Source organism: Colletotrichum gloeosporioides, assembly GCF_011800055.1.
Source record: "Colletotrichum gloeosporioides strain Lc1 chromosome Unknown consensus_84, whole genome shotgun sequence".
Lineage (NCBI taxonomy): Eukaryota > Fungi > Ascomycota > Sordariomycetes > Glomerellales > Glomerellaceae > Colletotrichum > Colletotrichum gloeosporioides.
Window position 1 is genome coordinate 535,945 of NW_025544729.1, and position 20,036 is coordinate 555,980.

The 20,036-nt window shown below is 56.2% G+C and overlaps 4 protein-coding genes across 4 annotated transcripts; 1 reads left to right on the top strand and 3 right to left on the bottom strand.

Annotated features, from left to right (window-relative positions):
- Window positions 1–40: 40 nt before the first annotated feature.
- On the bottom strand, window positions 41–3,603 carry GCG54_00002214 (DENN domain-containing protein; the record flags this gene model as incomplete). Its single annotated transcript, XM_045402310.1, has 3 exons — window positions 41–477; window positions 528–2,822; window positions 2,904–3,603. 3 exons carry the CDS (start codon window positions 3,601–3,603, stop codon window positions 41–43), a joined length of 3,432 nt encoding a protein of 1,143 aa, XP_045258672.1.
- A 7,121-nt stretch (window positions 3,604–10,724) lies between these two features.
- Window positions 10,725–15,363, bottom strand: GCG54_00002215 (uncharacterized protein; the record flags this gene model as incomplete). The annotated part of the gene is made up of 8 exons (XM_045402311.1): window positions 10,725–11,634; window positions 11,688–11,782; window positions 13,464–14,043; window positions 14,097–14,305; window positions 14,352–14,516; window positions 14,567–14,641; window positions 14,871–15,106; window positions 15,162–15,363. The coding sequence occupies 8 exons, from the start codon at window positions 15,361–15,363 to the stop codon at window positions 10,725–10,727; spliced, it is 2,472 nt and encodes an 823-aa protein (XP_045258673.1).
- A 1,367-nt stretch (window positions 15,364–16,730) lies between these two features.
- GCG54_00002216 (Acetolactate synthase small subunit) lies at window positions 16,731–17,739 on the top strand (the record flags this gene model as incomplete). Its single annotated transcript, XM_045402312.1, has 2 exons — window positions 16,731–17,503; window positions 17,559–17,739. 2 exons carry the CDS (start codon window positions 16,731–16,733, stop codon window positions 17,737–17,739), a joined length of 954 nt encoding a protein of 317 aa, XP_045258674.1.
- Window positions 17,740–17,880: 141 nt separating this feature from the next.
- GCG54_00002217 (Ornithine carbamoyltransferase) lies at window positions 17,881–19,045 on the bottom strand (the record flags this gene model as incomplete). Its single annotated transcript, XM_045402313.1, has 3 exons — window positions 17,881–17,921; window positions 17,972–18,662; window positions 18,716–19,045. The coding sequence occupies 3 exons, from the start codon at window positions 19,043–19,045 to the stop codon at window positions 17,881–17,883; spliced, it is 1,062 nt and encodes a 353-aa protein (XP_045258675.1).
- Between the last annotated feature and the right edge of the window lie 991 nt (window positions 19,046–20,036).

A 20,036-nucleotide genomic window follows, 5' to 3' on the forward strand; every position in this document is an offset into this window, starting at 1 on the left:
TGACCGGCGTGGTGACCTGGCCTGCGTCATCGTCGACCCTTTACTTTGGCGGGCTGCCCACCATGCTAGGTACCATCTTGCGCAAGAGGCCGCCTCTGCGCTGCTCGGGTCGCGGGACACCCTGAATAGCACGCGGCTCTCTCATGAGCGCAGGGTCTAGCTTGGTGGGAATCCGAGTGACGACGGTCCGGTACTCGCCCGGAAACTTGGCGTTGGGTACTGGTACCGAGGCAGTTCGCCACATGTGGTCAGAGGTATCGCCCAGGTAAGTGGGGATCTTGAGCTTCGCAGGCGCAGCAAAGCCCGAAGCGTTGCTCGATGCGCCATGAGACATGCGAATGGTCGACAGACGGGACAGTCCAGACGTCAGTGTGGGACGGCCTCTGGCCTTCTTGGCCATGATGATCTCGTCAAATAGACGGATGGACGCGTGTGTAGCAGAGTTGGTCTCACGCTCATGGATGAATTCGTTGAATGCTAGTGGCGGTTAGTGACAAGCAACGGGAATTTCATGCTGAAACACATACCTTGGGTTTCCCGCATCATGGTAGCGTACGGTTGTTGTTCGTACGGGAGACTCTTGATGTAACCATCCATGTCAAAGGCGTAAAGCTGACCGTTGCTCTTCTGTTCCCTGGAGGGGCGTCCGAGATGCTTTCTGTACGTGTACAGCAAGCTAGCGAGGCAACGGACAAAAGCTGCTCGGACGCGGTCAGGATGGAATGCTTCGCTACAGACGATCGAAACGTGTCCCAGACAGCGACTGTGGGCGAATCCACCGCAATGAGAGCACTTATAAATACCGTCACCCTCGGATCTCTCGTCGCAAACAGTACAAGTGGACGATGAATCGTGGGCAATCCAGTTGAAGCAGTGACCTTCAACCCACATAGTCGTCTCTGTGTTCCTCACGGGCTGGATCAACATGTTGGGCATGATGGTGGAGGCCGCAATGGTGGACTGCGCGTAGGTCGAAGGAGCATATCCGCCGTACGACGACTGCGAGTCAACCGATATGGCAGAGACTGACATGCTCGGGTTGTGTCCGTTCAGGAACGGCAGGCTTGGTCGGTGGAGAGGCGGGGGCTTGTCCATGCCGAAAGACGAGCTGCGGCGGGACTTCTCGTCGAAATGGCCAGACTTCTTTTCCCTAAGGGTCTGAGCGAAGCCAGAGTCACTCCGAGAGACTGGCGTGGTCGGCATGGGTGGGAAGTTCATAGAAACCGGCGAAACCGATGACTGCGGACTGGTCTTTCCGGACTTGCTCGTATCAGGGCGGTCGGACTTGCCGTGGTCCCCCCTCGAATGCAGGAAAGCATTGAAGATGGGAGGGCGCACGGAGTTGGGCGGTTCGGGTTCGCCAAATGACGAGGAGTTCTGTGTAACCCACTTGCCAAGGGAGCTAGAGCTGACGCTTGAGTTGAAGAGCGTATCGTTCTCTGCAGAGAAGGCGTCATAGGGGAATGACTCCATCGCATACGGCGGAGGACCAACAGTCACTCCATAGCGAATGTGGTGGGGTGCGGCCACATGAAGCAACGAGAGAAGCTTGCGGCGGTGCTGGCGGGGCAAGCGAACAGGCTGGGTGGTTGCATCAATCGTGTCCATGTCCAAGTCCACCAGCACATAGTCATCGTCCGGCAACTCAATCTTCTCGTAGCGCCTCTCGATGCCGACAATGTAGGGGCAGGGCGCATCTAGGGCGGAGAGAAGACGCGCAGGAAGCACGGGAATAAAGATGCTCGCCCACTTAAGGGGATACAACAGATTCGCCAATGCATGGCACGCCAGGTGAAGCATGCCAGTGTGGGAAGAGATGAAGATGATGCGAGACTCCGACATGGCGTATTCGAAGAGGGCAACGATGTTCTCCATGGAAAGACATCGAAACAGGGCATAGATGTCGATGGTTCTTGCCCCAGGAATCTCGTTCGTGGCTTCCTTGCGACAGTACATTCGCAATTCGCGCACACCGAGCTCAACCTGCGTCTTCGAGCTCAAAGGGCTGAACGCCTCGGTGCATAGGTTGACGACGTAGCGCTCCAGCGGTTGCCAACGGCCAACCTTGGGGGAGCTTGGCGGGACTCGCAGGATTGCTCCATCAGTCATGGGCACCACAATGGCGCGCAACCACTCCTTCCAGAACGACATTCTTGTGACATCTCTGCCCAAGATGCCGTAGGCTCTGGGGGCCCAGAGACCGCTCTCGCCAGCAGTCAGCCCATCAATCTTGGATGCAGCACCGTGACGCAATGGTCTCAACATTTCTGTCATGAGACTGATCTTCTCCTCCACAGCACTGATTTGGTCATCCAGAGTATCACGGGCTGACGATCCGGAAGGAATCGTCGGCAGCTTCGCGAGCAGCTGTGACAAATGCGCACGTTCAGCCGCGAGCCGCACACCAAGACTGGCTGCCAACTCCCGTTCCTCGTTGGACATGTGACTCTGCCGCCACTGCTCGCATCGCTTCTCCACCTCGTCTGCAACCTCAGATGTTATCGCAGTCCAGATAATGATGGTGATACCATAGATCTTGGAGTTGTCGTCCGATGTCATCGTGAAACCGTGCCAGGTAGAACGGGGTCGGTCGTCTGAAGAAACGATCTGGATATCGTTGGGGAAGGCAAACATGGGGACGTAGTCAGGAAACTTTCCGCGACGGCTGACCTCGTCGGTTGCGTCTTTGGCAGGGTACCTGTCGAGCAACACGGGCTCGAAACGTCTCTTGAGGGGGTGCATGTCTGGGTCTGTGTTAAGGGGCTCCGGGGGAGGAATGACAGAGTTGTAGTTGCTCAAGCGCTTGGAAGTCCTAATTGAAGCTGGTTCCAACGTGTTAGTAGGCCGTTGAGGACTTGAGGCTTGCGTAGTAAAGGAGGATGGACCTTGGCGGGGAATCGTACCGGCACCTGGCGTGCTCGCTCGCGGTGTGGTGGGTTGCTTGCGCATGCTGTTCATGTCCCTAAAACTCATCTTGCGGCGGATGCTTCCCTTGATGCTCCTCTCGATGCTCCGGAGAGGGCTTCTGCGACCGCTCATGTCACCCTCGTCGGCCTTGATACGCTCGGCTCTCGGGTTCACCATAGGTCTGGCCTGCGCCTTGGCTCCAGCACTGAAGGACAAGTCCTCGAGGAAATTCTCCCGTTCGGCAGCGAACTTGAGGAGAGCCTTATCAAAGTCGAAACCCTCCATGAATGGGGGTATTTCGCCGTTGAGGCCATTCAGCCCGTTCAAGCCATTGAGGCCGTTGAAACCGGTGCCTGGGGGGCTGCTGGTGCCATTGGCAGCGACCTGGTTGAGCTGAGAGGGTCGAATCGTAGCGCTGCTTCGGTTGCTCCTCGTGTTTCCGTCAACCTCGTCGAGGGTATGGATGGAGAAGCGACCATTGGAGGTGCGGCCGCCCGAGTTCTGTCTCGAGTGGCGGGCAACGCGCTTGCTCGGAGTGGCGTTCACATCGCTATCGCTGTCCTCTTGTTCGCTGTCCTCGACGATGGTGGACTCGAGGTTGGACTGGGGCGGCTGCGGGGTAGGGTCATTGTAGGAGATGGACTCTACGCCGGCGATCCAGAAGTAGTCGGCGAGCGGCGTCGAGGAGCTGTCCATGACATGTCACTTGCTGGTGACCAGCCTTATGGCGATAGGGCGATAAGTTTGGCCGGCGAGTGTATTTTTTCCCTCGTCTCGTTGCTTTGCACGGGGCTGGCCCGGGCTTTTAATCGCGAGAGGGTCTCGGGGTCCCTTGGGCGGTTGACTGGTCAGTCAAGGACTGGGGGGTAGTTGGGTAGTACTGCGGTGGGCGGACAGGACAGGGCAGGGGTGCCAGGATCCGGGAGGTTTCTAAGAAAAAGTCTCAGGCGATGACTGTAGGGAATCGGCTCGTTTAGCTATGGACGCCCGAAGGTCTCCATCCAGGACTGGAGAAGAGGGAGAGGAGACAGAAGGCGGTGAACGCACGAACCAGGGAAAAATGCGACGACCAGCGACAGCGACAGCGACAGAGCGAGCAGGCCAGCGGCGGAGCAAAAGGGGCAAGTCGAGCAGGGAAGCCGGAGGTAATGGATCGAATCGGGATCGGGGGAGGAGGGGTGCTGAGACGGCGTGAAGGATGTTGAAAGACGGCGGGCGGGCGGTTGATGGAGATTGAAGAATAGAAAAACCGTCCGGATGGTCGGAGGTCGCAACGCAAGAGCGAATTAACAACAAGAAGGAGAAGCCGCCAAAGGAGTGGAGGTATGGGGGAGAGTGTTGATTGTTTGGCTGTGGTGTTTGTGTGGAAGACGAGTGTGTTGTGAGGAAGTGACGAGAGAGGAGAGGCGTCAGCCAGGTCGACAGATCAAGTTTAGGTTGGTTGGGTTTCGGTCGGTCAAAGATAACGGGGAACAGCGAGCGAGGAGGGCGAGGCTGTTTTTTTTTTCCTTTCTCCTCTTGTGCCTGGCCCAAACTTTTTTCCCGTCCCTTTCGGTTTATTTTTTATTTTTTCGGCGGTGACAGAAGAACAGACGCAGAGCCTCCAAAAAAGAAAGAAACAGACTGATAGGAGATTGGCGAGTGAGGCGGACCAACAGGAAAGGCTAGAAAACGACAGAGACGTGGACGGAGGAGAGGAAAACAAAAACAGCCAGGCACTCTACAAGCCACGCGCAGTTCTGGATTTCTATCTTTCTTTTCAGTCCGCCCAGGCGTCGTTTTCTCTTCTCTTAGGGTCAGGTACGGACAACGAGGACGCGGCAGCGGCAGCGCAACGGACAACAAACGGCGAGCAACAACATGGGATGGCTTTGGACAGAATGGGAAGCTAATATGGTGATCGGGCTCAACGCGAGAGTGAAAAGGGACAAGCACCAAGCACCAGGCGCCTTCATTCGTGGTTGCCGCTACGCGTGGAGGTCCCAGGAGGCCCTAGAGGAGGTGGCGTGTGGTTTAGAGAGGGGGGAGGGGGGGGGGGGGGGGGGGNGGGGGGGGGGGGGGGGGGTGGTGGTGGTGTGGGAGAAGCGGGACCTGGCTACTTTCCCTTTCACATTCACATTGCCTACCTAACCTCAAGGTTCGGAGTACGGATACTGGGTGCCATTCACACTTCCCCGGTTACCTTACCTTACCTTACTGTCAAGTGTCGACACGGCTCCTGATGCCCCGGACTTGGAGCTGCCAGTTGCAGTGCAGTGCAGTGCAAGCAGCCAGCCTCCTGAGCCAGCGTCCTGAACTGAGGAAAGCAGCTCGACCGGCCGGGGCAAGGGGCGTCGGGGGCCACAGAGCGATGTGGGAAGGTGGGAAAAAGCTGTTGCAGGCCACAGGACAAACTCTGGGCCCGATGAGACGTCGATTCGAGCTCAACTTTCAAAGAGTGAGGTGATTCAAAGTGTCGCTGGGATTGGAGTCTGGCGGCGCCTTCGATGCTGTGCACCAGAGCACGACAATTGAATCCATCCCCTAAGCTACCTTGCACAACGTCTACCCCTGTTTACGATGTCTATATTACCTAGCACATAACGATACGCCGTCCGGATACAGGTAGCCCGATGCCTTACTTACAGTGCTGTGATACCGCCAGTAGGGCTGTTTTGGCGGGACTGTCCTCGGTTTGTCCGCCGTCATTCCGGCTGGAATGCAGAGGTGCCTCATCTTCGTCGTTCCATCTTCCAGCAGTGTCTCTCGAGAACCCTGGGCTAGTCCGTTCGGATAGGGGACACATGCCTCAGACGATGTTGAACCGGCCTGACGGATAACTGACGTGTTTCATAGCGACATGTTCGAGTTTCTTCTTCGAGATATGAATCTCACAAGGAGGGAAGAAGAAATGGCATATGCGGTAAGACGCCATGGCTAGATGTCTCTCGATTCCCGTTGCCGTGTCTCGCGGCGGCGACGGACCTGACGAGACCTGACCTGTTCAGTTCTGCCCTGTGTCTTTGGACTTGCTTCAGCTGCTGCCAGCGTACCACGGCCTTGCCAGACAGACCCCAACCCCCAGGGCCGGTCAGATAGTTGCTTTCCGCTGTCAGTGGCATCTGCCTGTCCATCCCATCCCACTCCATCCCCGGGGGCTTCTTCTATCAAGAGGTTCGCTTCGTGTCATTGAGTGTGCTCCGTGCCATGCCAGTCCCCGTCCGTCCGCAGCAATCTTGGCTTTCGACGCTCGTGCTCTCTGCCCATCTTTTCCCTTCTAGAGGATGGAATGAAGCTTCTCGTTCACTCACCGGATCTATCAACCAACACTTGCGTATTACCAAATTACTGGTGGTGTCCGTGTGCTCTCCTGAACCGAAAGAGAGACCATCCACCTCCTAACCCCGAGGCCACCGAAAAAGGCCCCTGTGGTCCCTGAATTAGTGTGCCAGGGAAGTGCCTAGTAGGCATCGACGACCCTAGAATGGACAGCGACAATCAATCAGGTCCCTGGACGGCTCCCCCTGGACCACTAACACGGTCGCGGGCATTTGCCTGTCGATCAACTGGCAACCGCCGTGAGCGAGCGCTCCACAACACCATCTTCTTCCTTCCTCCGGCTCGCCCACCGTCGTCCACCATCGTCCACAATTCTATCGTCCACTGTCGTCCGCTGTCGTCCACAGTTGTTGCTTCCATTCTGCCACTCCATGACAATGGGTGTCACCCACTGCGCAAGCCAGACCCTTTCCGTACAACTGGCCCACCATCGGGTTTTCCACATCCCCATCAGTCGAAGGCCTTCTGGCGTTCAGGTTCTCCCATTCCTCACGGGGTCGACAAATGCAATGCTTCCCGTCTCCGAAAGACAGAGAAGCTGAGTGAGTGGGCTTCCTCCACATGCCCTCTTTCTCCTTGTCCGGGCATGTCCATCAGCGAAGGCAGCTTATCCACTCCCACTCCTCGGGGGGTCCTTCTTCCCAGCTCCAATAAGACATCGTCACTGATCACGGAATATGCCCCTCAGCAAGTCTCAAGACGCGACAAGGAAGCTGTAAATCGCTCTTCCCCTCACTTGCTTTTTTTTCTCACTGCCGCCCGATGCCCGCTCTACTCCTACCTACCTAGCATGAAGGCATCACATCGTCCTTGGCCAACTTCCCCTTCCTGCTGGGGACCGAGTAACACACATGCATCTGTACAGGTAATGCTGAGCTAGATCTGCCCAATGACAAGACACATATCTATCCCAAGACCCAAGCCTTCCGGGCCCTCCTCCCCAATGCGACGTGCCTGCAAAGCAACCTTACTGGACTGGACTTGGGCCGCATTCCACCCCTTCTGCAGACACACCTCTCCTCCGCCAACGCACGTGTACGACGCAGCAAGAAGCATCTCTCCCACGAGGAACGAATCCTGGCTTGCGTTTGCTCAAAGCCTACGTACACAACCTCACGCCTGCTATTATCTCTTACACACCACAACAGAAGAGGAAAAGATTTTTTTCCTCTCTCCTCCCAAACTCACCTCCGCATCCGACGAAGCCCCCAGCCAAGCCGCCCGGCACATCGGTGACGAGTCGTTGCGGGCGACACGAAAAGATGAGGTTGCGTCTGGCGTGCATCCATCGCAGCTGAGGTCAGAGTCAGGGAACTGCCCTTTGGACCCGAATAGCCGCGACCCGGCGCTTGGCCCATCCACTCGCTGGCTCCGACATGAAAGAATCTACGAGATGCAATTCCCTCGGAATAAACCACAGAAAAAAGACCCCTTGAGCAATAATTCCTTCAGTGGGGTTGGCCCCCCACAAGCCCGCCGCCTTCCAGATTGTGATGTCGACACTCACTTGCACAATCATCGTATCGACCCTCAGCCGCGATTCAATCCTGCCCTTCCCTGTCAGCGGCCGACCTGCCTGACGATTCATTTCGTCTTTAGACGCCAATCTTGCCTCTCCCGCCCAAGCAAACAGATCCAAACGCTTTGCTGGGACCTGTTCATCCCGCCTCACGAACTCAACAGAAGCCAGAGTTCTTTGCCAACCCGGTCAATCAGTTCCAAGTCGACCAGCCAACCATGCATCGACTTCAGGGGTCATTGGGCGCTTTGCTTCACACCCTTTCCCCTCGGTGGGTAAATTCGCTGCCCTCCCACGCTTCATACATAACCCATGGGGTTGGCTGCAGAAGATGAAGCGCTCTACCACCATCCAATGAATACGAATGGCTTGTCGAACAGCGAGCCGGCTGGCTAGACCAGGCAGGCAAGCAAGCAAGCAAGCAACCAGCAGCTAAACTAGCCATGCAATCGAGCAAGCAACAGAGGCGGTCTGCATCCCACCGCTCGCTTCCTCGCCCGCCAAATGCACTTCGCCCCGAGGCGGCATCTATCAAAATCATCCTCCTTGCCGTACCTGCTTGTCGACCGACATGGCCCGCATGGCTCTAATGTGAGGGCCTGGCTTAGCATGCATTCGCATGTTTCAAAAGGGCCCGTCAACGGTAACCTGCCCGAGCCTCCTCGCCGTGAATGGCTCTTCACCCGCTCCTCCGGCCTCCCAGTGCTCCCAATCATGCCGGGCAACCAGGTATTTCCTGATATTCGACAGAAAATCAGTTGAGCCCTTGCTCCCCGACACGGCTGCCAGAACGGGACACAGAGCAGAAAATCTTCCAAAATCAGCCTCTGCTAGCGCACAGAGAAAAAGATCGTCCCAGTCTTAAGACGCCTGATATCACGGCCCATGGCCGATCGTGGGCCCGAGATGTCGAACATGACGGACCAGGATCGGCGCACAGCTTCAACTGTCTGTGGGTGGTTTCTTGGTGCGCACTGCTCGCCGCTCACTGGCCATTTCCGCCGCCGGGAACCCGTCGCGGAACTGGGACAGTCGTCATCAGCGCCAAAAAGCAACACCGGCAATTGCCCACGATGCCACTCAAAATCTCAAATGCTCGGTATGCTAGGTGCCCCATGTAAAATCTTTGGGGAATTTCTTCTTGGATGAGTCGATTGCTCGACCCCAGAACCTGGAGTAATCCACGAAGCCTAAAGGGTTCATTCCCTCAGACCCGCATCACCGCCGGCGCACTTTTTCGGAGAATCTTAGTCCACTCAAGTAGTCTGTTGGGTAGGAACACAGATGCCTTGCTGCTTGGCCCCCCTGGACAGGATTCAATCCAACAACCTTGGGACGGCTGCACGGGAAGGTCAGCCACTGCAGACTCCTTTTCTGTAGCCAGCCAGAAAAGGTATGAAGAAGCCTTTGTTTCAGATCTCGCCTACATACCGACTTAACCCATGCTGCATGCCACCTTACGGGATGCAGAATGGCTGGCACCTGTCGGCCTGGCCTATTTGTATTTGCCCCTGACACGCGATGGCAACTCATCATCTCGCCGGATTTGGCTACTCTGGACGTTTAACAAGAGAGGCTGCTGTACCTGACATGCGGGCTGGAAATCCAGCTCGTGGCCACGAAGCCATTCGAATGCCCTCTGGCATCTATCTGGTCTTGTCCTCTCAGCTCACAACACGTCCAGACTCCACGTCCTGCAGGCAGTTCCGCACCGGCCTGCGTCATGTTAGCTCAAGTGGTCTGAGTCCTCCACGCTAGCCTCGTAGCTGAGATCTAGCACGGTCGTCGACGGCTGACACCAAGATCGCGTACAGACCTCCACAGAGCGGTCGTTGATTAGATCAATTTTCAGCAGGCCCATCCTAGAATGGAGAAGTCAAACCCGACGGCTTTGCTGCTCGTTGCTTTTTTCTCCCCTGCGAGATGGCCCAAGGGGTTTGTCCTTGGCCTTCCAACCGATTCTACCCCAATCAATCCTCGACAACGGCTCGGTCGTATCAGGGGGAACAGAGTGATTTCGATGAAGCCAGGTGTCGATCCCTCTCATGCAAGGCGGCTGCAGACTACGCGGGCTGCAGAACCAGATTCCCGTTTCGGACGGAGGGCACGACAGCTTCCACGCTGCAGGTCCCATTAGCCTATACATGTTCTGTGCAACGTGATAACTCGTCGTCTGGGAGTCCCGTTGCTCATGCCAGTGAGGTGCCAGTGAGGTGCTTTGGTGCAGCGCGGCTGTGAGTTGCCTTTGCGGCCGCTATTCCCGTACGTAAAAGGACCGAAACTGGAGGAGGGGCGATCCTGGAAACCGATGAACTGGAGCTAAGGAAACATTTGTCGGTAGTCTCAGGGCGCCCGTTAGAGTTTTGAGATCTGGGATGCACTACTGGATCTAGAGCTGTCACTCTTCAGCCACTCTTCACATTTTTGGCACGTCTCAGGGATTCAGGAGGTAGTGGCACGTTGGTGCAGATTCGGTGGCGCATCTGAGCGCGATGGAAAGGGTTGTGATTCGGAGATATCATGGTATTTGGTGGCTGTCGCTCTCTGCTCGCAATGCCTTCGTCTCCCACCTTATTGCCAGAGAACCGACGCCGTCGTGTTTGACCTTCAGGGTCTTCATCCTGACTCCCTCCTCCTTCCCATGCGCAAAGGGATCAGCCCGACGTGCTTCTGCATACACGACGCGGCGCTCGCCCCGGACGCCGACGGTTAGACAGCTAGCAACCGTGCAAATAATCCCACTTCTCATCAGCAACAATCTGAACAGCCGGCCCGATGAGGTTTTTCAGCTCGATAGAGCATGCGTTCCAAAAGCCGCCCTTCCACGCACAGAAACAAGTCCGCCCGGCTGCGCGGCCCAGCCTGCCCGCCTCCCGCGTACGTGACGTCCAACCTGTGCCGCTGTCTCTTGAACCGCCGCGAGCCCCCTTGAGGCCGCCTCAACTGGAAAAAAGCTTCAACGTGATTCCACAGCCTCACGTCACGCTACGTGCCGCGTGCCCAGCTTGCCCGTCGAGAGGAAGCCTCTGTTTCCCATTTCCCCTCTCCACCCGATACCCAGCACTCCGAACATGATCCTGCCGTCTTCTCCGGGCTCGGCGTGGGCCCCGTCCGCCTCGGTGACCACGAAGCACACCTGCTCCACCTCCCCGGGGTGCAGCACCAGCCGTGCCACGCCGCCGCCCTCTTCCCAGTTGCAGTCCGTGTACCCCAGCCCCTCCTCCAGGTCGATCAGCACCTTTTCCAGCTGGATGACGTCCTCGGAGCAGTTCTCCAGCTGCGCCTCGAGAACCCACTTCCGAGCACCGCCCTCCTTCCCTGACGCCAGCGGGCCGATCTTTGTGCGCACGATGAGGGAAGATTTGCAGATGAACTGGTACAGCTTCCGGAACGTGCGCGTCTTGCCCGACGTCTCCGTGGCCTCGTAGTAGCTCACCGTCACCGCGAGGACGTGGTTGCCCTCCTCCTTCAGGTCGAAGTTGACGATGCGCTGGAGCGTCTCCCCGGGCTCGAGGTCGGTGCCCTTGCCCTCCGCAGCATCGGCGGCCGGGTCTGCGGGCGTGAGCTCCAGCTTCTGCACCGCGCCGCCCTGCCCGGGCGTCTTCATCTCGGCCTCGATGCGCACATCGCGGATGACCTTGCGCTTCGTGCCCGGCGGCGGCTCGAGCGTGTCGTGGTTCGCGCAGAGGGTGCAGCTGAAGACCTCGCCGACGTAGGCGGAGCCGAAGCTCAGGGGCAGGTTGAGGATCGGGGAGAGGAGGAAGGGGGCGGGGTTCGTCGCGGCGGTGGTGTCGTAGGCGAGCGAGGCCGGGGCCGGGTCCGCGGGGACGTGGGAGGGCGTGAGAGGCGGGCGGATCGGGTGCTGGATTACGAGTGACGGGCGGGAGAGCCTATCGTCGCGTGTCAGATGTGTGGTTGTTTTGTCATTTGATGTGATGCGCACCTGAGGACTTTGAGGGAGACGGAGTGAGGCTCCTTCAGGGGATCGTGGGACGGGTATCGTTGGTGACTCATGTTGACCAGGTCGGAGGGGGTCAACTTTGGGTTGGTGATATCAGAGACAAGGACGATGCGACTTGGAGACAAGACGTGGATCGTCTGTGGAATTGGAATGACGGAGCTGTAGTGGGCCCCTGTCCCCAATGTTCCGTTATCGATAAGGACACTGGGACGATGCGCGAGTGGTTCGGCGGAGCTTCCCCGCGTTCGGTGTGGTTCGCTTTGGATTGGTGCGAGGCGCACTGTGATCGGAGTAAACTCCATGCCTGACGTCGATGCGCGTATAAGACGAGGACGGCACGAGAACATCCAAGCAAAAGAGTTTGGTGAGGAAATCACATTGTTATCTTAAGTCCTGCGGCTTGACCCGTTATGTTACTTTCATTTTCGTTCAACTGCAATGTGCTACCACTGGAGCTTCGTGGGATTTACGCACAAAAACGGAGGGGGAGATCAACCACTCAAGTGGGCTTTGGCATGAGTTGCTTGCTCATACCAAATATTCATCTCCATGAGCGCTTTTTACTTCATATGGATGGGCTCGTCAAGAACCGCTTTTCTTTCGCCTTTGTTGCTCCCAGCTCGTCTGAAGCCGTGTGAGGTTAGGGCCTGCTTTCAAAGTTGCAGGCGCTACCTGTCATTTTTAGTGAGGATCTAGAAAACGTCAAGAGTATACCACCTGAAAATATCCTAATTCAAATTTGCATGTTCCACCGAGTTCCGCAGTTCGATATACACAAGGATTCTATGTGGTGAGTTGATTGTTGATCGCGCTGTTCGACTTGCTGTGAGTATGACCTATGGCAGGATAGCCGTATAAGTTTAATGCGAGTAGAGGAGAAAGAGAGCGGTATGATACAGTGTCATGCTGTTGTAAGCTCACGGCAGACGACTAAGAACTACTGATCGCTATCGGGCTGCCTTGACTGCGGCTTAGATCATGGAAGGACTGGGACCAGTGGAGCTCGATATGTCCAGCATTGAGAAGGAAGGGGCAGTCCCCTGAACTACCCACCACCCACCGGGTGCGGCTACCTTTTTGTTCAACTTCAGCTTCGTTCACGTCAACCAAGCCCGATGATAGGCCAAGTGGCCTAGAGGTGTAGCGCTCTGGTCCGTTAGTGAGAACTTGGTATGAAATCCGAATGCTGGTTTCGTAGGGTCGAGGTTCAAAACCGCTCCCGAGCTTTTGCCTTTTGCACTTCTTGCCTCTCCTCAGCTCAGTCGCCAAGCCGTGTTCCTCTATATCTCACTGACATACAGCTGTCAATGTAGACATTAAGCACCAAGCCAAGGACGCCTAAAACGACAGCATGCATATTATACGTGCAAGGCAATACACCAAGCATTGAGTCCATACTACAATCGCCAACAGAGGCGTCGTCCTGTTTTATAGAGCGTGAATATTCGACGCTTTATGGAACAGACGTAGGCAAGTATAATGTATCGGGGCGTATCCTGTTTCGAATGCATTGGTAGTCCCTATTATTTTACCTGTATGATCATGTACAATTTAAACCGCGTCCAACTACTCCAGTCCTGTACCAAGCGGTATTCCATTCAGTAGGACACTACCGGGCCCTGTCGGACGGATTTCAATCTTAAAATCGACACTTATTACGCCGTCCTTATGCCTTATTTCCTAGAGACCGGGAGGGGGAGGCACCTGCTCACGTCAGTTTACAGTTTCATTGTCAGGTGTAATGCCGACATGACTTACAGCACCATACCCTCCAGTTCCCGGGGGAGAACCTGAAGGAGGGGGCGGAGGAGCAGAGCTTGGCGGAGGGGGTGGGGGAGGAGCAGCCTCGCTCGGGGGCGGAGGCGGCGAGGCTCCAGGAGGCGCGGGTGAGCCTTGCGCTTGCTGTTGCGCAGCGGCGTAGTACTGCTGGTACATCTGGACGTACGCAGCGTAGCCACCATAAGCAGCATAGGGGTCCTGTCCACCGTAGTATTGGGCATACTGAGCAGCGTAGTCGGCTCCAGCGGCAGGGCTGTTAGAGCCGCCAGGAGCTGGGCTGGCCGACTGTCCGGCGCCGTGACCACCATGGCCGCCGTGACCTCCGTGTCCAGAGTTGTAGCCGCCACCGCCATAGCCCTGGTAGCCGCCATGACCACCGTGTCCACCATCGTGGTTCCGCGAACGGTCGCCATAGCCGCCGCCGCGATCTCCATAGCCGCCTCGATCGCCGTATCCACGGGGAGGCCTGCTCTTGAACTCCTCGTACTGATCCTTGACGTTGGCGATCAAGTCTTCGCAGAGCTCCTTGGCCTTCTCGACCATTTTCGGATCAGGTCCACTATAAGTTGATTAGCGGAATTCTCGATGAGCGGGGGGTGGGCGGCTACTCACGCCACATGAAGATACATGTCCTCGTCGCTCTCACGGTTAGTGGCAGCCTCCAAGTATCCAGAACCGCGGCCCTTGATTTGCACACGGCACTGGGTTTCCTGCTGGATATGCTTGACATAAGCACCGCCGTGTCCAACAACCTGAGCACGCAGGTTGAATCCAGGGACCGACTCCAAGCCAATGGGGATCTTCTCCTCGGGCCATTTGCGCTGCGGAGCATTAGCCAATGAAACCTAATCGTCAGGTCATACGTACACGACCGTATTCATCTCTCTCGACCTGCTCTTGGTCACGACGACGGAAACGGCGCTCGTCGACCAACGCCGGGAGTTCCTGTTTCATGAGTTCCTCAATCTTGGCCACAGCTTGCTCGAGACCCGTCTTTGATGTACTCGTCACGTGAAGGTACAAGGGGGGATTCTGGAACATCGTTAGCGAATGAACTGGTACATAGTGGTCACGGGACTGACCGCAGCCGTTGCCATGCTCTTGTCGGGATAGTAGCTTCCTCGGGTAGTAACATCTTTCAAAGTCAACTTTCGTTCCTAACGACGTAAATTGGGAGGCGTTGCGTACCAGCACCAGTCTCTTCTTTAATCTAAATCAAGCAGATGGAGTCAGCAGGTGCCAAAGAGGGGTGATCTGTGTGAGCTATCGTGCTGGTAAGCAGGATGATCTCGACACAAATCAATGGATAGGAAGGGAAGCGGAATGCGCCCGAGGCGAAACCTGGGAAGGAAATATGATCAGTGGTTTTTGCACAGGAGTATTTACCATCTTCTGAGTTGACCCCTTGGTCAGGAGATATCTGTTGCGGAGGTCGTTGACTTCGATGTCCTTGATGTAGTCTCCGTCGGCAATGTACATCTCGCCATTGATCGTGTTGGCCGGGTCGGGTGATCCATCTTCTGTTTTGATTTCGGGCGTCGCGGTCTTGATCGGAGGGACATCGACGTGTTGAATGCCCTTCTTCGCTTGGAGTTGCGCGTTAATGCGCGCAGCTGCGGCAGCTGGTGGCTGGTTAGTCTTTCATCGAGGTTCATACAGAGAAGAGCGGTCGCGTACCGGCCGCAGCTGCGGCGTCCACGGGCGACTTCTTGGGCTCGGTCGCAGGGTCGTTCGCAATGGGGCTGCGATCTCTGCCTGACTCCGGGCGCTTTGCGGGAGGAGATCGGGAGCGACGATCGAATCTTGAAGCCTTGCGCGGCTCAGGTTCGGTCTGGTCGAAGCGCGAGCGCTTGGCGGAACGTCGCTCGGTGTCGTCCATTGTGATATGTCGATGCGTTAATACCGTTGTTTGCGTTGAAGGATGTAACGATTCGTCCTGGCAACACGTGTAATCAACGCGATAGACGCCAGTCGGTTGTTTGTGAAAAAGGACGACTCGGAAATTTTACGAGGTTTGAAGCTCTTTGGAGGTGGAGCCTTACGAGGTGGACAGGCCGACGTGTAGTGGCTTGGTCTGTGCGTTAGTCGGTCGCAACTTCATCACGGTCCCTGCCGGGAAAGAGTTGTCAGGTGTAGCTGAGAGTCATTTTAGGTACTGGCCACGCAAATGAATGAGACATTGCTGATCAAAGAATTACTCCGCATGGAATTCTGCGTGACGCCATCTGTACTTGTTTAGTGGTAAAACAAGCAGGAAACGTTGATGTCAGAGTAAGGTGTTCGATTTTAGCCTCTGTCGTCTGCATTTACTATCCAATACCTTGCTTATTCAGTTGCCCGACTATAATAGAAGTGACCTAATTAGGAGACCGCCAGGATAGCATTAGGTGCATTGAGGCTTTGTATTTAGGTCTACGTTTACTGCTCTTAAATCAATGACAGACTTGCGACAGCGCCGACTTCGGTCCGGTCGACAATCGGCAAGTGGGACGAACGCCCGCTAAGCATCGACGCTACTCCCAGCAGAACCCTAGACATCAAGATTTGATGTTCTCAATTGAGTCTTTCCTCGATGATGACCCAATCCTTTGACTACCAAGAATGGTCAATGTGAGTCATGGTGCGCTTCAGGAAGGAGAACTCAGCGCGAGTGGTGCACTGTTCCACCGGTCATTAGATATGATTCTCCAGGACTTCCCAAAGCCACGTCAATGCCAGTTCATGCATCTAGGCGGTAAGTCTGGAGGTCTGGTTGGGGAGGGAGTCATGACCCACGGAGTCCTTTTTGTGTTTGTCCGTCAACCACATAATCAGAAAGGCATCGTACACATTCAACCCATGGTTGCATCAAAGACTGAAGGCAAACCGGACACTTATTTGACGAACGGATTACTATGCAGCCTATGCCACAGGTCAGCTTCCGACACAGTGTAGGATGTAACCCCGCACCCTCCAACCGACCCCGCGATGCAGCGTTCCCACTCGCTCGGTGAAAACCCCTGTCGGTGGCTGATCCGTGCTCCACGACCCCTGCGAACGGCCTGCTTCCCTGCCTCCGACTTGCCTCCGATCTATCACCCCCAAATTCTCCTCAAATTTTCCCAGTGGAACTTGACACACGGTGAGTCAGTCCGTTATCTGTCCGGCCATTGAACCCCGAGCTCACTCTCAAGTTCAGGCCGAGAGCTTCGTCTTTTTTTTCTGATCACGAGAGCAATTGGTTGTTCTCGCAATTGATCAGAGAAGATGGCGTCTCGTCGCCTACTTTCCACCTCACTATGGAGGGCCACCCAGGCACCTCAAGCGGTCCCGCTCGCTGCCGCCGCCCGCTGGAGCTCCTCTAGCAGTTCGACCTCGGCCATCGCATACAAGGCACTTCGACGCCGCGCCGCTCCTCTCCCCGTCAGCGACAGCCCGCCGGCATGGTCCGCCCAGGCCGCCGTCTCCAACATCCTCTACGAGACGCCCTCCCCGTCGATGGCCCCCCCGAAGCGCCATATCCTCAACTGCTTGGTCCAGAACGAGCCCGGTGTGCTGTCCCGCGTCTCCGGTATTCTGGCAGCTCGCGGCTTCAACATCGACTCGCTCGTTGTCTGCAGTACCGAGGTTGAGGATCTCTCGCGCATGACCATCGTCCTGACCGGACAGGACGGCGTTGTCGAGCAGGCCCGCCGTCAATTGGAGGATCTCGTCCCCGTCTGGGCCGTGTTGGACTACACCAGCGCTGCTCTGGTCCAGCGTGAGCTTCTGCTTGCCAAGATCAACATCCTGGGACCCGAGTACTTCGAGGAGCTGTTGGCTCACCACCGTGAGATCACGGCTGCCGACGTTGAGCACCCGGAGGGCGCCATCGAGTCGCAAAGCTTGGAGGAGATCGCCAAGGACTTCCATCCTAGCAAGTTGGCTGCTTCCCAGGCTCTCCGCCACAAGCACGAGCACTTGAAGTCCATTACCTACTTCGCTCACCAGTTTGGTGGCAAGGTTCTGGATATCAGCACCAACAGCTGTATCGTAGAGATGTAAGTTGACCCCTGCTCATGATAAGATGCCTTTACTGACATGACAATCCCGTAGTTCTGCTAAGCCCACGAGGATCGACTCCTTCCTGAAGCTCATCGGACCCTTCGGTATTCTTGAGTCCGCCCGCACTGGCCTGATGGCCCTGCCCCGTTCGCCCCTGTACGGTCCGAACGAGGAGACGATTCTCAAGGAGGCGGATGAGGTTGTTGACGCTAGCCAGCTTCCCCCTGGTTAAGAGACAATGTGTTAAAAAATATCCGGCGTTGGTAAAACGGTATTGCCATCTTTCAATGCTACTAAGTTACTACACAATCTGTACCATTTTTGAAGAACGCCTCGCCTTTTTCTGTGACCGTGCAACGCCGAACCTGTCCCATTAGATCTTGCCCTTATTGACAACGAAGCCCTCGAGCGCAGCTGCGCCATTATTAGTGTCGAGTTTGCACGGATGAGGGCAGGATACTCACAAACTGCAGCCCACAAGCGGTTCTCCGCCTCAGGGAAGACGAGAGACCTGTCACTGTAGAAGACTTCGTCGTGCACCTCCTCGGGATGACGAGGCAGGCAGTGCATAAACTTCCAGCCTTCGTTAGCACCGCCACGCTTGGCCAGGTCGTTGGTGATCTGGTAGCCAGCAAATGCCTTGAGGCGCTTCTGTGTCTCAGCCTCCTGACCCATAGATACCCAGGTGTCGGTAACAAGAATGTCGGCGTTCTTGATGGCCTCCTCAGGAATGGTAGTCTCGCTCAGCTTGCCGGGAGAAGACACTCCTTTGGCAGCGGAGGAAATGACAGCCTTCATGGCGTTAGGGATGCCATAACCGGTAGGAGAGGCAACGGCGATGTCAACCCCCATCTTGACACACCCGATGGCGAGATCGAAGAGAACATTGTTGGAATCACCAATCCAGGCAACCTTCAATCCCTTCACACCAAGGTCCGCCTTGTCGGAAGTCTTGGAAGCGGGGAAGGACTCGTGGATGGTCAAAAAATCGGCGATAATCTGCAGAGGGTGGTAGTCATCAGACAGAGCGTTGATGACTGGGACGCTAGAATCCTTGGCCAGGCCAGCAACGTCGGAGTGAGGGCCAACACGGGCAACCATGCAGGAGGTCATTGACGAGATGACTTTTGAGGTGTCATACAGAGACTCGTTGACCTATACGAGATTTAGTCTAGTGTCACTCAGGTCCAAGGACTTGTGTTTCTCACTCCAAGCTGAATGTCATCCTTGCCAAGGAACATGGGGTGGCCACCCATCATGGCCACGGCAGCCTCTGTCGATACACGGGTACGAGTGCTGCGCTTGCTGAACATCATGGCAACAGTCTCGCCCTTCAAGCCTGAAGCCAGAGCCGGGGGCACATTGCCGGACTTGACGGCGGTCTTGTTGGAAGCGGCGTTGCGGACGAGGGTAGCGAACTCGGCCGGAGTGAGATCCGCAATGGACATCAGATGACGGGCACCGGCCGATTGTGAGTAAGCCCGACTCTGGAGGCCGTTGAAGGCTTGACGGGTGACACGGAAAGCAGATTGCCTCATGATGGGTGATTCAAATGACTCGAGCTGGCTGGGTGAGAGGAATAGAAGCTTGAGACAGCTGCGAACGGATTCGGGTTGATGTGCTGAGGCCACAGATTTTTAAGCAAGCTTCTGATAAGACGGACTGAGTAAGTTGCCGATCTCAGTGAGTCGCGGTGGGAGTCAATTTGTGTATTTAGAAAGAAGGTTGAGTCACTGTTGGATAGCTTCAATGAAAGACGATAGCTACATGAACCCCACAAGCCCTTCCCGCGCAGGTGCAGCAAACTCGGACCCAGTCAGACAGTGCGCGGTTCTCACCGCTTCACACCGAAAATCTCGGAATCGCTCTGCAAACCCTGCAAATTCAGCGGGCTGTAGGGCAGACGACGATGCGGCTCACAGCGATGCTACAGGCGGGGACCTGACGGCGGGCAGCTCATGCAGAAGCCCAGACCGAATCGGTGAAACGGCCGCAAGCGGACCTGCGCGCCAATGCGATGGGTGCTGGAAGCAGCAGCTGTCAGCAGCTCGACGGCGCATTGTGGAGAGGATTTTCAGTGCAAGACACGGCTGAGGAAATGGTTGCGGTGCTGCGCAACGCTGCGCATGCGTGCCTGAGGAGGAGGGTGGGCCGTGCATATCCCGGTCAGGCACTCCAATCCAAGCTCTCAAGAAGGGAACATGATCCCCATCCCCGCCCCGGGCCATCCACACTTCGGGCCCTCCCCTTCGACCTAAAGGTTCCCTGTGGCCAACTCGCCCAGCTGACTAGACCTCGTCTCATTGGTTTCAGGTGACCTCTTCGGCTCTACCCTGTGTCTTCAGCAGCACTGCCAGCCCAGCTGCGCTTCCCCAGGATGAACCAAGTTACTTGACATCATCACCCATTACGAATCCCGAATCCCTGGGCAAGATCGGAAACTCAGCTGCCCTTTCCCTCTGCATTCTGTAACCTTTCCTTTTGTTAGTCTTTCTTGTCTCCAATACCACTGGTCTCTGGCGATGACGG